This window comes from Uranotaenia lowii, chromosome 3 (genome assembly GCF_029784155.1).
Source record: "Uranotaenia lowii strain MFRU-FL chromosome 3, ASM2978415v1, whole genome shotgun sequence".
NCBI lineage: Eukaryota > Metazoa > Arthropoda > Insecta > Diptera > Culicidae > Uranotaenia > Uranotaenia lowii.
Window position 1 is genome coordinate 176236203 of NC_073693.1, and position 15584 is coordinate 176251786.

At 37.0% G+C, this 15584-nt stretch overlaps 1 protein-coding gene across 2 annotated transcripts in view; it reads right to left on the reverse strand.

Annotated features, from left to right (window-relative positions):
• Positions 1-493: 493 nt before the first annotated feature.
• Positions 494-15584, reverse strand: part of LOC129755719 (uncharacterized) — a 228192-nt gene continuing 213101 nt past the window's right edge. For both annotated transcript variants that reach the window (XM_055752343.1, XM_055752341.1), the window contains 3 exons: positions 12004-12524; positions 11650-11946; positions 494-11535 (listed from right to left, as the gene is read on the reverse strand). In XM_055752343.1, the coding sequence (XP_055608318.1) occupies positions 7723-11535; positions 11650-11946; positions 12004-12524 (4631 nt within the window). In that variant the 3' untranslated portion in view covers positions 494-7722. The remainder of the gene's footprint in view (positions 11536-11649; positions 11947-12003; positions 12525-15584) is intronic.

The window sequence follows — 15584 nt, forward strand, 5'->3', positions numbered from 1 at the left end:
GACTTCCGACCAGAAAAAAAATCGAAAAAAATGATTTTTTGCCGAAATAATATCGAGTTTAAAATTTTGCAAGATTCAAAAAATTCAAGGGTTTTAGCGCGACCCCCGACAAGAAAAAATTTAACAAATGATTTTTTGCCGAAACATTTTCAAGTTTAAAATTTTGCAAAGATTCAAAAAATTCAAGGTTATTCATGATTCAAAAAATTCAAGGTTTTTCGCGCAACCCCCGACTAGAAAAAATCGAAAAAAAAAAAATTTTTTGTCTGAAAATTTTCGAGTTCAAAATATTTGCCTACTTAAAAAAAATCAATGTTTTTTACCTTTTTTTACCTTGTTGATGACTTAAGGATATGGGGATTTCAACAATTATCAAAACAGAAACCTTATTCAATGGTAAAGATTTGTCGCGCGGAATCAGTTATCGCAGACAGATTATTATGTTCTCCATAAACTCGGAAATTTCGGAAGAATTTATCAAGACTAAACTGTGTTATTTTAAAAACTTTATTCAAGAATTAATTCGAAGAGACAATTATAGATTACATTGCACTGCTCACAATAGTAATTATCTTACATGCTAAATTATTCTTATTTCGTTGCATAATATTGCAGAAAATAAAATGATTTTATAACTGAGCAATTACAGGCATACGTGGGTGAAAAAAAAAAACAAACAATATTTAATCGTTGAAAATATATAACAATCATCTAAAGCTGATTTCACCATTTCTTCCTCGGCTTTAAACCGTACTAGACCACGCTTAAAAATTATGAGTTTACTAGTTTATTCTTTTTGTTAAAATCTCTTTAATATTAACAACAGGCAGTTGTCATCGTTACTGAATAAATTAAAAAAAAATCTAGTCAACATTCAACAGATTTAAGATATTTGACTTAACTGTATCTATTGGGAAAAAATATATAGCTAAATACTAGTTCGATAAATTTACAGAAGAGTTTATTTTATTGTGTTCTTGTTTAATTAACTACTCAATAGAAGTGGGTTTCAGTAGAGTATTTGGATAATCTGATCGGTGAAAATCTAATACAATGTTCTTTCAAGATATCATGATTTTCTAAGAAAATTCGTTCAGGATAATAAAACTTCCATTATTAAGTTATGCTCTGTTTTGCCATCAGTTGGGATGTTCCAGATATTTAAACCTATGTATTTGGCAGGTACTTACGAAGCTAGGCGTGTTTGTTCTGTTTTTCATAAAATGAAATAACAACAAAAATAAAAACAAAACAAAAAATATTATCGTTATTCGTTCTTATTAGTTATTAAATAAATATATACCAAACTGTTTTTGGTATTACAGCTGCCTTTAAGCTTTCTACGAGAATATCAACAGCCACGATGCTATTGCGGGTTACGAAATTAACGCTTAGTTCTCTTACACTAGTTATTGCACGTCCGGCCCTCGAACATTTTCTCCTAAACATTTGTCTAGCCATAAATAAACTGATATTATTGATATCTAACTAACTGAACGTAAAACATTTATCTAGGGCTAATAAGTAGATTTGCGATAAATGCATAAGCATGAGTACGAATGAAAATGGTGGCCTATTTGGAAAAATTGAATTCAATTGCACTTCATTTCAACTTAAGTAGATCCGGTACTAAACCTTTACTATTCATAGCTTCTCTTTTTATTTGTTCGCTTTATTAAATAGGGGTTCCTAGGGAGAAGTACAAAGGTAATTGTCAGTTTTTTTCTAGAGTTATGTTACTTCTGAGAGTAAATAAAAATCTCAAAAATTCCTTTACAGCCTATAATCGATTTATTTATTTTTTTAGAGAAACATTAAATTTATCTTAGCGTTGATTGATCTTACAATTTTCTAATAAATTTAAGCTGTTGTATAATCATTGCACAAAGGTTCGAATCTGAGAATCAATTTGATTGCACAATGCGAATGACAGTCTTAGCTTCAACGTTTTTCCTTTTTCAATCATTCGTACTCTCCGGAAAAAGGTACTTTAACTCATTTTTTTAATGTATGTACAATTATTTTGCTTTATGCAATGTAGTTCTTCTTCATTTACGACAACCTACCATAACTCATAAACTATCTTTCAAAAACAGAATAACTGTTCTCTAAAACTTAAGAATAACACAAGTCGTTAATCAATTGTCAGCTTCGACATTGAAGTCACAGTTTCGCATTCCGATAATCGTTTGATGTTTATTGGTTTATCGAAACCAACTTCTATCTTTTATTAGTTTAAGACGATATGACAAATTATGTAAAAATGTGACAAGAAAATGATTTTTTTAGAATGTCAGACACTGCAGATGATTAAACTCAATGGATATGTTTAAAATACTTGAATGACTAATGAAACTACACACCGGCGTACACAAAGTGACTACATATCACTTAAAAGACAAGTTTGAGCTTTCATGAAACAGTTTATCTAATATTAGGATGGTGTAGAAATCATTCGGCTGTTCTCTGTTTATTTTTGTAGTAATATGTTGTCGATATTTAGAAGAATGACAGTTGTAGTTATGATAAAGAAATGATGCATTCAGTCAACATATGAAATCAATCGACATATGAATTTAAGAATGTCTACGTTCAAATTTGAAAATTAATAATTTAAACTTTTAACTTTTAACTTTTTTGTTTTAAGCAATCGTTTTAACACGACTTTACATCAACGTTACGGTTGGCGGACAGTTGTTGGAAAATTTATCCGGTACAACTTTGGTCGATGTTTACTCTTAGACTTGAACTCAAGAGCATCGGCACAGGAAGCAACGGACTTGTCAACTGAGCTTTATCACATGTCGAAAAGCAATTAGTCAGGTTAAATCATCCCAAAGGATAAAAATCTCAAAAAAAAAGTACGAAAACATGCATTTTACTCTTGAAGCCACCTTTCGAATAGTATGCTATGAATATTCATAGCACTGGTACTAAATAGCCTGGAGTTAGGCAATGTATTTATAAAATCGAATTGCCTTTCGTAACGCAGAAGAACATGTGGAGAGAATTCAAATCGTTCGGTATCTCTTGTTTATCACCTCTAGTTTTGGTTTCTTCAAGGCTTTTCGAAATTCTAAAACTTATCAGTTTTCGAGTGAATCCAATCATTGGTAGTGATAGTCCAACATTTACAAAAACTGTTTCCGAATCAAATGATGATTCAAAGCATTCATATTGTTACTAAATGTTCTACACGCAGAGAAGACTTGGATTTTGAAACAAATCAAAACAGACTTTGATTCAAAACATTTATTTTTTTTTAATCATACTCTTGTTTTCTCTGAATCAATGAATTATCGTTCTGATTCAAATGAATAATATTTTAGAGAAAGAAGGAATTTTTTTTCTTTTGAATAATCTTGAACTTTGATTTTAAACAAATTCTTTGATTCAAAAGAAATTTGTTCAATTGCATATTTTTATTGAAAAAAAAGTTATTATCTTTCATCCAAAGATAAATGTTTTCAACAGAAAAGAATAATTTCTTTGAAAAAAAAAATTCTAACTAAGACGATATTTTGGATTGAACATGAACTTGAAACCAAAAAACCGAATTAAGTTTGTCCGGTCGTGTTAAAAAACACAACCAGTGAATAAGAGTTAGCTAAAAGGATTCAGGATGATGAATCCTGAATCCCGGTCATACATTTATCATAATTCGTTAATTAAAAAGTGGATCTTTAAGATTTTTTTTATAAACTATTGCATTGTTACAGGACCACGGCTATATGATGCCAGCATAGTGAACCAGTGTTTGTGTTAAGTTTGTAAATAATAATGAATTCTGAATAAATGCTTTTAAATCAAAATTTAAATAACATTGTAGGAAACGGCAACAACTTTCCATCAAATAATTCTGTTTTTGTTTCAAAGCATTAAGTGGGGAGTAGGGTCTAACGGGTAAAAAAAAATAATCATTTTGACGAATTTTTTTAGACCTATCGTTCAAACAAATGTATTCAAATTTTTTGCATTATACAAAGCATTGTTGAAAGAACATTTATTATTTTTTTCGTAGAAAAATATTGAAAAATGAGCCGGTGACGGAGCACTTTCGAGGATGCCTTTTAGAAAACAGGATTTGCTTTGGACACTGTATCTCAGTACAGAATCATCTGAAGTAAAAAAAATCAGAGCAACATATTTTTAATAGATGTTTTTCTGGACCCCAACGATTTTATTTAACTTAAAAAACTTTTTATGAAATTTTTGTGGCTGTTTGAAGTAAAAACTACGATTTTTCACAAAAAAATCCGCCATTTTTCATCTGTAAAATCTTCCCAAATTAAAAACAAAAAAAAAAGAAAATCGTTGGGGTTGGTTTGGTATTTTATACAGTAGTTTTTCGATTTTATCACGGTCAAAAAAATTTTTACCGTGAATATGGCGAAACCGTGAATTTGGCGAAACTAAAAATTTAAGTGGAAAAAAGTTTTTTTTTGTCTTTAATCGATAATTTATAATGTTTTCAGTAGTGGAAACGTTTTTTATCAATAAATTTTGATCATAAGATGTGATTATCAAAGATTACTAAACACAAAGGATCGATTTCAGTTCAAAATACTCTTCTCTATTGCAAATATAAGATTTTTTTCTTCAAATAAAACCATTTAACTTAAATCAGATGAAGAATATTCATTTGATATAATAACATTTGATATTCTTCATCTGATTAAAGTTGATTATTTAGTTTTTATGGAAATTTAACAGTCGTTCTCTCTTAATTCTAAAAAAAGAGTTCAAAGAAAAATGCATTAAAAATTTTCTTCTGCAAATTTCAAATTTCAATATTTTAATCTTCACACCTTTGATTAACTAAAAAGTTTACCTCTTTGAAAAATATTTTGAAATTTGTATAACTTAGACTTTTAAAATTGTGTTTCTCGATATTTGCTCTATGGGCAGATAATCCTTTGTTTTTCATATGTAGAAAAACAGAAATTTTAATTCTTTTTACATATTTTAAGGCAAAGCTTGCAGATTTTGATTTGATTGCTTTTGATTTTCAAAATTATCTATTCAAACAACACTAAAGGCTGTCTAATCGAGAATGCGCACGCCACCCTTTCAAATTATCAAATTCAACAAAGAAATCAGAGACAATTATCTCTTTTCAAAAACGCTTAAATTCACCCACATCTTTATATAATTCGCATAACCGAAAAAGTTAACTTTTTTCGAGCGGCTAACCAAGCACAAATAACAACACTAGCATTAGCTTTGCGTTAAAATACTAATTTCGACTATAACAAGTCTTTTAAAAATCAAAATAGTGATTTTAAACACTATACAGCTAAAATAAGCAGTTATATGGCATTTTCATATAATTGAATACCTATATTTCAATACATAAACCACAAAAAATATCATCAACAAAGACGCTCTACGCTTTTGAACGAAAATTAAGGTCTGGGAAATGGTTTCTGAACGATTTCTTAAAAAGCGTGATAAAATCGAAATAATAACCGTGATAAAATCGAGCGTGAATTTGGCGAGTATTGATAAAATCGAACAGTGATAAAATCGAGAAACTACTGTATGTAGAAAATATGTTCCAAATTTGAAAAGAACCGGTGAAGTAGTTTTCAAATGACGATGTCCACTGACTTTAAAAATGTGCTTTCGAGAAAAACGCGTTTGAAGTTTCTGCTCTCTCACTTGCAGTATTAGATAAGAGGAGAAAAAAGCCTATAATTTCTACAGTTTTGCTTCAATTGACTTGAAAATTTGACACAACATTCTTGAAATGTTTTACAATAAGAAAATAAAAAAAAATAAAAAAATAGATTTTTTTAAAGTGTTAGACCCTACTCCCCCCTTAAGATTTTGATTGAAAAATTTTCAAAAGATACAAGAGAAAATGCCTTTAAACCAAAGGAATTTTTATTTATCCCAAAATCAAAGGAATAAAGCCATTGTTGTTGCGGCACTTTTCTTTAGCATCAAATTCGCTGCGTGTAGTTTCGTTGATGCTTTGAAGAAAAGTAAACATCCAGTTTGCGTAGGATTAATAGTAAATGTCCCAACAATTTCTGGCATTACTGACGTGAGTTTTTGAAGTTTGTATATGGATAACTTTTTGGAAGCTGTAAAGCGTTTTGACTTGATTGATTTAAAGATAAAAATTATCCTTAAAAATTTAATCTTATTTCGTATTGTTTTGTTTATCTGAGTATAGTTAATTCTACAGTTTTGCAAACAAGTTTAAACCTTTCAATATTTTCATGTAACTTTTTTTTAAAGTTATTCTTTGCATCTCAAAATCTAATGCTGTTAGATAAAAAAAAAACAAATGACGTATTTGGAATCAGTGTCTCCAAATGTATTAAAATCAACTCTTAAATTTGTGATACCCTGGAAAAGGTAACCTGTCAATAAATAACTGAAACTTATGTATGGGCACGAAGAATATTACTTCTTTCAATAATTCAGATCTAATTTTATTTTGAAATCATATGAGCAACGTTTAAGTAACAAACTTGGTTTGTTATGTTGATATTGAATGGTTGACTTGTTCGAAAAACATTCTCCACCATGTCAAAGTATTGAAGAAAAAAAGCTAGCTTAGGCCATAGGGATTTTAAATTTTTTTAATCAAACAACGTAGTTTTTATTTGGATTCCATCGATATTTTTCATCACAGAATTTTTACAGAACTGTGATAGTTGGAAAAGACTCAGATTGAAAGGGTTGTTTAGATGATCAGTTAAAGCCTTCAAGAAAATTTCCCACCTAATCCGTAGCATAACAATGCAAATTATGCATTTTAATTGAATTCTGAAAAAAGAGTACAGCACCTGAGCAATTAATTTCTTACATAGCTTCTTTTATCACCTTTTTACGATAAATTACCATGAAACTTATTGGACAATTCCTGCCAAATGTTTGGAATCACAAGCCAAAGACAACCGTAGCATAACTGAAGGCGTTTAAAGAACCAATCGGGTTGTTTTATGTATTCAACTCTGTTTTTACCGATGTCTAGTGTAGGGTTACCATATCCCACGACACCAAAAAGAGTGCATTTATCCAAAAGTCAGGAGAAACGTTGAACAGTAGAACCCCGTTCACCCGAACTCCAATTTTCTGAGCTCCCGCGTTATCCCAGCCATCACGTTGACCTAAGATCCTAATATTTATCGAGCTTTGCGCCCGGATGGTATGCAAAAGGATGTACAGTAGAACCTCACTTAGCTGAGCTAATGGACCGTTTTTTTTAAGGAATTTAATGTTTATAACGACTAAAAATGTTTGCTTTATAACAAAATGTTAAAGCAATTTGTTGTAAGCTGTATTTCTTTCGTAGTTTTTGTATAAGATGTAAAACAAATTTATTAAATTGAAGAAAAATGTCGATTTTTCTGATCCAATGTCATTTAACAAAAAAAGAGTTCATTTGGTAAAATTTCACAAAAAGAAGAGTACGTCAATTTTTCGATCGAAAAAGAGCACTTATTTGGAACCTAACTAGATTTTTTTCCATTCTTGTCACATTTAAGCATAACCAGTGTAGATTTATTGCACTTGTAGTTTCGTTTCTTTTCAAAAACACTTCCTTTGGATATTTTTACTATGTAATTTTCAATTTAAATTCGTTAATCGTGATCTACTTAAACACTTGCCACAGGGCTGAGTACTAATTTGATTGCACATGTTGCTTTCGATAATACTACCAACATAGTTTTAAAAACTTACTATCATAAACAATGTTTGCAGTTGTCAATGAGCCAATGCAGCAATGTTGCATGTTTCCGCAGGCCGTCTTCTAATGTTTTTGAAAAATACCGAATGTGTTTCGACACTTTCGGCGCCCGATTCACACACGTCATCGGTGGCGCAGCTCGTGCCGTCGTCTTCGTCATCCTCGTTGTTGTTGTCCGAGACGCAACTCACGTTGTCGCTGCTGGCCACATTTTCATCATCGGACGAGTATACCCGAACGCTGATCGAGTCCGCTGTATTGAAGAGGAAGTTTTCCTCCGGTCTCGGAATTTTCGGTGCCGGATGACTCGGCGGCGGTGGTGGAGGCTTCGTTTGTGGTTTTCCTATCCGGCTTTTGTAAGGGATGTTTGGTGATTTTTTGGTTGGGATGGTAGTTGTTGGTGGTGGAGGCGGTGGAGGATTGGGAGGCGGCAATGGAGGCGGTGGAGCTTTTGGACGGGCTAGAAGTTTTTCGGATCGTGAGCTTCCCTCTGATGAAGCTGTAGACGTGTCACTTTTACCGGTTCCAGTGTTTTCTGGTAGGGCACAAATTTCATACTTATTCTCTTCCTGGATGGAGTCAGATGAATCAATGGATTTGGCAGTGAAATTGAAACGTTCATACTTTTTCTTGCTATTTAGTCTCGATTCACTGGAATCTGCACTCATGTAGCCACTGTCATCCTTAGCACTCGATCTCGAATTGCTGCGAATAACGGTGATCTGTCTATTGACGACAGGTGGTCCTCCAGACGATGATGGCGGAGATTTGCGATGATGGTGATGGCGGCGATGATGGTGATGAGCTGCCTTATCCGAACAATCATACGCACCACTTGTGTCATCGATTAGTGAAGATATGCCTTCATCTTTCTCCAACGTATCCGAGGATTCCGAATTCTTCTCGTTGTCCGAATCACTCTTACCATTAAATTTTGACGCTGCTATCCCTATAAACTTTTTCCATGCATTCTTGATATCTTTCGATTTTTTCACCCTGTCTCGAAGACCCATCGCTATCTGCATTCCATTAGACGGTGGACTGATCTCAACCCTGTAGACTTTGGTTGTCGTTATTGGATTGATTTCAAAACTCGATTTATCACTCTCATTTTCCTTGGGGTTTATGTTCGATAGATCATTCGATTGCACAGGGTAGTCATAGTTGGAAAGTGTTTTAGTAGACAAAACTTCAATCTTATCAATATCTTCAATGAATTTTGCCCTATTAGCTATGGATTGAGACTTCCCATTCAAGTCATAGATGCTTTCGTCTGTTTGGTCCAAAAAGTCAAACTCCTTCATCTCACTAACGCTCGTATAATCATCGACCAAAGATGAGGGTTCACTCTTGAGCCGAAAACCTTCCCTTTCAACTGACGGGGTTCGATCGCGTGATGGCTTATTCACCTGGCTGTAATTGGCTATCTTTTTCTGGTTGTTGGGTGATTTATGTTCCCCATCAGACAGTCCCGTTACTTTGCTGGAATCGCTATCAGTTGCAAGGTTTTTGATTGATTCGTACTTATCAATTTTGCTAAAAGAAGGTTTAGGAGCAGGTCCGTTCGGTTGCTTCATGAATTTATCGTTATTCCAACATGCAAGATTTTTGGGAGATATTCCATAATCTTCGACCTTCTTTAGGTGTTGCCGGGGGTGATCATACAAGTTTTTCATAGCAGAAACATCCGGAGGGATCAGATCTGGTGGCATGAGTTTAGGTGTTTCTGTACACAAAACGTTGGAACGTTGCCTTTTCGAATGGCGCAATTCAAGAGACAGCAGTTTTCCCGAGGTGACATCAAACTCTTCCAAACTGTGCATCTGATTTTGATTAAAATTTTTGAGATTTCTCGATTCATAGATTTCACGTAAGCTGCCAAACGATGTTTCTCTGAATGATTGGGAATTTTTCAATACGAAATGATTGTTCAGGTCTGCCGGCAGTGATGTCAAATTCGTTTCTTTGCTACTGAGTCTGTCTTGTGCCCACACATTGCTTCTGTGCCTTCCCACTATATTGCTGTTCTTCTTCGGTTTCCTATCCAACGTATCGGGCTCGAACTGATCGCTATCGGTGGAAAGTTCGCAATCATCGGGACTATGTTCCACCTCTATGGTTATGCTGCCCTGGAAAGGCGTGTCGCATTTTATTTTCGGTCCCTTTTTTGACGGCACTTGAATAACCGTTTCGGCTAGAGAATTCATCGGCATATCTTCATAATCGTCTTGCTCCAAGCTTGCGGCTTCGCGTTCAGTTTTAATGGTATCAATGTCTTTCCTAAACCCCTCGACACGATCATAGATTGCATTTCGAATTTCGACCTCTTCCTCCAAAGGCAGTGCAGTGCTATGCGAAGGAGATGGCTGTGAGCTAAGATCACTGCTGTTGGTGGTCGATGTGTTGAAGCTGTTTTGCGTCTTCGATGTCACTCTTTCCAAACTATCTGTTTCGTAATCCACGATCAAGTAGTGGGGCGATTTTCGCGAATAGATCGGCGAATCCGGTTGATATTTGTTGAATGAGTTCTTGCCTGATCGGTTGCCAAGCGTGTTACTATCATCGGAGTTGATAAAGTCATGAAAGAACTTTTCGTTACGATATTTTTCTGTCCGATCTATACTATTGTAGCGGCTGTCATTCTGTTCGTACAAGTAAGACTCGTGGATTGGTGGTGGATCGTGGCGTGATCTCCAAGTGTTGTGTCTTTGATCTATGGCCATTGCTTCGTACACCATATCGGGCATGTGGTTGATATTTCGCATTTTAGGATAGCTTCGATTAGAAAATTGATCCTGCACCTCGAAATGTCTTTTGGCAGAAACCCCTGGAGCCATGTGAGGAACCAATTGCTTTCTTCCATGCGAATGATGATGGTGTCGTTGATTGGGATTAAAAGCCCTATGATGCATCCTCGGGGAAGATTCAAATTGAGGATTGTTGTACAGCTCATTCCCAGTTATGTTATAGATATCCCGTTTGTCATAAACTTTATTAGAGTCCAGATTGACCAGTGAGTTGTTTATGTTCCTCATGTAAATTTCCTGTTTCTTAGCATGACTTTCGCTTGCAGCACGATCGTATATAAAGTTGTTGTTCTTCATCAACGAGCCATCATCGTTGCTGAATTTGGCCAACTTCATAACATCGGACTTAAGACTGTGAGACACAATTTTCGGAGCTGAACTGGAATCCGAACGAATGGACTTGGATCGCGAAGGCGTTCGAGTAACTGATCCCCGTTCTTTGACGCTGCTGGCAATGATCGTTTCATTGTCCGAAGCTGAAGAACTGTCGCTTCCATGGCGAGACCTTAATGATTTCGGCTGGGTCTTAGCATCTGGATTGATAGGCAAAGACTCGTACGTTGAGCGATCGTCCAAAGATTTCAATGATTCAGAATTTTCAGCAAAATTGTTCAACGAATGAGCCTTCACACCATCATAAGTATCCGACTCGCCGCCTGCATTTTCTCCGTGATTGGACGAAACTTCTTCCAACCATTTACGGATGCTGTTTTGTTTGTCACCGCAGTTCTTACAGTTACTAGATGGAACGACCAAGTCGGAGTTTCCTTTCTTTTCGCATCCCGGACACCCGGAGCAGATACTCTTCTTAGAACTATCTTTTTTCGAACTGATCAGACTGCTTCGACGACTAGGAGGAGCCGTGTGTGCCGCGGCGTACGTTTCCGAACCCTGCGTCTGCTGTAATTCTTCTGGGATGATGTTGAGAGATGGCTGAAAACGTTTCGCTGACATTTTGTACTTGGCAATGGTGATGACTTCTCGAATTTTGTTCAAAAACTCAATCGCAGCTGGAGGTGGTGTCTGAAATTCGAAAGGAACATAGATTAGTATTTTATTCATTGCTTTGATCAGTACCTTATTGCATATTATCAGGAAATCTATACGAAAACTCCATCCAAACTGAAGAAAACTTACCACCAACAGATGGGGCTCAAAATAAGCTGGGTTGAAGTACAGCTTTCTGCGCATAGTTCCGTTGACGATAGACTTCATATTTTCGAGCTTTTCGTCGTTGTTGATATCTTCGACAATGGACACATTTTCCTCGGGCAGACACTCGGTATCTTGGCCGTTCGGGTTGTTCAACCCATCCAAGTTCTGGTGGGAATTCGGATGCTGTTGGCCGAGCAACTGTTGTTGGTGATGTCCGCCATCCATGTCGGTATGCCCTAAGTAGTTTTTTGGCTGATGAACATTCACAGTCGTTTGCATCTGAAAAACGAAAATCGAATCAAATCTAGCACTTTTAGATTCAACTAGAGTTCTTACCATTTTTTCAGCATCTAAAATTCGCTCATCCTCGAATTCGGACACCGAGTTCGAGTTATCGCTGATAAACCCTGAGTTGTCGCTCAGATTTGGAAAGTGCTTCAGAAGAGGGTTATTTTTTACGATTCCCATTTCCTCGGCATGAATTCCAACGTTTAAGGACGACGACAGACCTCGATGGCCAACTGGAGCCGTCCCACTCTGCCTTTGAATGTTACCCCGCCCGATGAAACTGTTCCTCGTTTGGCCTCCGAAGGCGCCGACCTGCGATCCCAGTCCGACGCCGAATGTTACCTGATCGTTTTGCTGATACGATGAATACTCATTTTTGATAGTGTTCCCATCATCGTCATCACTGGAGTTCCGCTTCCGTTTTTTCATGTGAATGTACAGGAAAACCGAAGCGATGTAGATCAGTCCCAGACAAAGGCTACATATGGCAATCACAACGTACTCTTTCGTGCTCATCCCAGATTGATTGTCCACGTGCGTCTCAGACGAAAAGCTTACTTCCGTTACGTCTAAATAGGAACAGAAAAATATAATGTTGATTAATGTTATTGTTTATTTTTAAGATGTAATTGGTATATAACACAAACAGTTGGAAAATAATTGCAGTATTTCAGCATAAGGTTTGCCCAATTAGTATCGGGCCGTTTTCCTTTATTTACTGCAGCGCCGCTAGTTGGTGCACCGGGAAACTAAGGACAGAGTTTTAATCCGCTGATTTTGATTTGAGCTGTTTAGTATATCGTTATCACATTCTCAAAGGTGATGGAAAGTATAAGATAAACATGAGGTATCAAAGAATGAAAGAACGCAAGCCGTATATATCATGGATTTTTCGAAAAACATACAACGGCTCACCGACTGGACTTGAACCTCGCAATTTCCGCTTCAGTACGATAAATCCATGATATTTACGGCTTACGTTCTTTCTTTCTTTGATATCTCATGTTTCTCTTATACTTTCCATTACCTTTGAAAATTTGATCATTTTCAGAAACTTTGAAAATGTGATTAATTTCAGGTACGAAGATGAACCAAGACGAACTCACAACATTAGATTTGATTATAACGTCCAATTTAGGTGAAAAGGGCATACGCTGAACAGCTTGAACCCCGAGCCTGCCTACAGACGAAACAGTCGAAGAACAGTGGTGTTGAATCAAGAATGCCTTTATTCTGGCAGCCTCAGAGGCGCATGGACTAATGCAAGAATGCCGCTAAAAGACCGAGCAGGTCAATTATTAACCGATCGAACAGATCAGTTCAAACGATGGACTGAGCACTTCGAACAACTCTTCCGAGTCACGAATAGCGATAGCCAACAGAACCCGCCGCTCGAGGCGCCAACAGTAAGCCGCATAAATGGCGTCAACTCAGAAGCGCCCTTGCTGGCTGAAATAGTAGCGGCAATCAAAGCCATGAAATCCAACAAAGCACCTGGGATCGGTTGCATCTCTGCTGAAATGCTGAAAGCCGACCCTGCCTTGTCAGCACAAATGTTGCACCGTCTATTCGCTGACATTTGGGATACTGCAATAGTTCTGGCCGACTGGATGCAGGGTATCCTTGTAAAGGTCCCGAAGAAAGGAGACCTGACAGAGTGCGGTAACCGGCGAGGAATAACGTTGATCTGTACAACCCTCAAAGTACTTTGCAAAGTGATCCTGAACAGGAACCAGGAGAAAATCGACGCTTCACTCCGACGGCAGCAAGCTGGATTCCGATCCAGACGATCATGAGTGGACCATATCAAAACGCTACGAATCATACAGGAACAAATCAAGGAATTCCAGGACTCTCTCCTGCTTAGTTGATTTCAAAAAAAGCATCCGACCGACTTAACCATGAAAACATCTGGGCGGCTTTAAGGCGACGAGGAGTCCCAGAGAAATTAGTACATCTCATCGAAGCACAATACGAGGCATTTTCGTGCGAGGTCTTGCACGATGGTGTTTGAACCAATCCCGGTAACTGCTGGAGTGAGACAGGGATGTATCTTTTCACCGCTACTTTTTATAATCGTAATGGATGAGATTCTGACTGGATCGGTCGACTGTGCACCGAACCGAGGATTGCCGTGGAATCCTTCAACAATGGAGCAACTTAACGACCTTGACCTGGCTGACGATATTGATTTGCTCGCCAAAACACGACCGGATATGCAGAGCAAACTCGACGACTTCTCCGAAAGCTCCAAGGCAGCAGGTCTCAAAGTCAATGTCGAAAAGACCAAGTCGATGGAGATCAACACAGGAAATCCCTCCAGTTTCATGGTAGCTGGGCAACAAGTTGAGAAAGTGGAGTGCTTCCAGTATCTTGGTAGCCAGATAACGCCTGATGGTGGTACCAGAAAAGACATCGAAACCCGGATCAGAAAGACCCGTTTCGCATTTGCGAGTCTCCGAAACATCTGGCGGTCACGCCAAATCTCTCTACGAACGAAAATCCGAATCTTCAACTCAAACGTCAAATCCATATTGTTGTACGGGTGCGAAACGTGGTGCACATATGCGGTAACGACGCGAAAACTGCAGGTATTTGTAAACCGCTGCCTGCGGAATATCATCCGCGCTTGGTGGCCTGGCAAATGGATCTCGAATGAGGAACTACATCGCCGGTGTCATCAAAGGCCGCTAGAAATCGAGATTCGGGAACGTAAGTGGAGATGGATTGGGCACACGCTGCGAAAAGATGTAAACGAGATTTGCAGAGAGATTGGAATCCAGAAGGACATCGAAGAAAAGGCATACCCATAAACTCGTGGCAGCGAAGCCTACCGCTGTAATCCGAACTGTCGACGAGAATCTTGACTGGGACCAGGTGAAGACGCTGGCTCCGTTTCGTCAACAGTGGAGGTCTTTTACCACGGCCCTATGCACCGGAGGATCGACGCGGGAACATTAAGTAAGTAAGTAAGTTATCCAATTTCGATAACTCTTAAATAGTATGCGCCTCTTTTGGGAATCCTTTCGGAACTACTTTGGAGAAACTGGAGAACGAGTGCATACAAAAACTAAAGGAAAGGCAAATCGAAATGATACTCTATCGTAGGTGTGTAGTTGATTGTTTCTGCGTTTGTCTGAATGATCACATAGCAGCGTTTCAAGAAACTTTCAAAAATTTCCATAAAAAACTCCAGTTCACTATCGAGTTAGAAACTGATGGAAAAATGAAGTTTCTTGACATGCTACTAATAAGAATTAATGGAAAAATAGATAAAACTTGGCTCCCAAAACAAAATTGTGGTCGATATCTGGATTTCGAGCAAGAAGGTCCACACACCCATAAACGCAATACGGCCATTGCTTTAATTGATCGCGCTATTAAATAAACAGGTGCAAGGAATAGGCCGGAGATGATTGAAAAAGCAAAAAACATTCTTGATTCAATCATCAAGGATCATAAATATTATAACACATTACAAAACAATAAAGAAATTGGTTTCAAATGATATATTTCGACACCATACGTACCATGTTTGAGCGAAAAACTACAAAAAATACTAATCAAACATGATATGACTCTAGCTGTCAAACCAAACGAAAAAATAATACACGAAGTTTTCTCAAAAA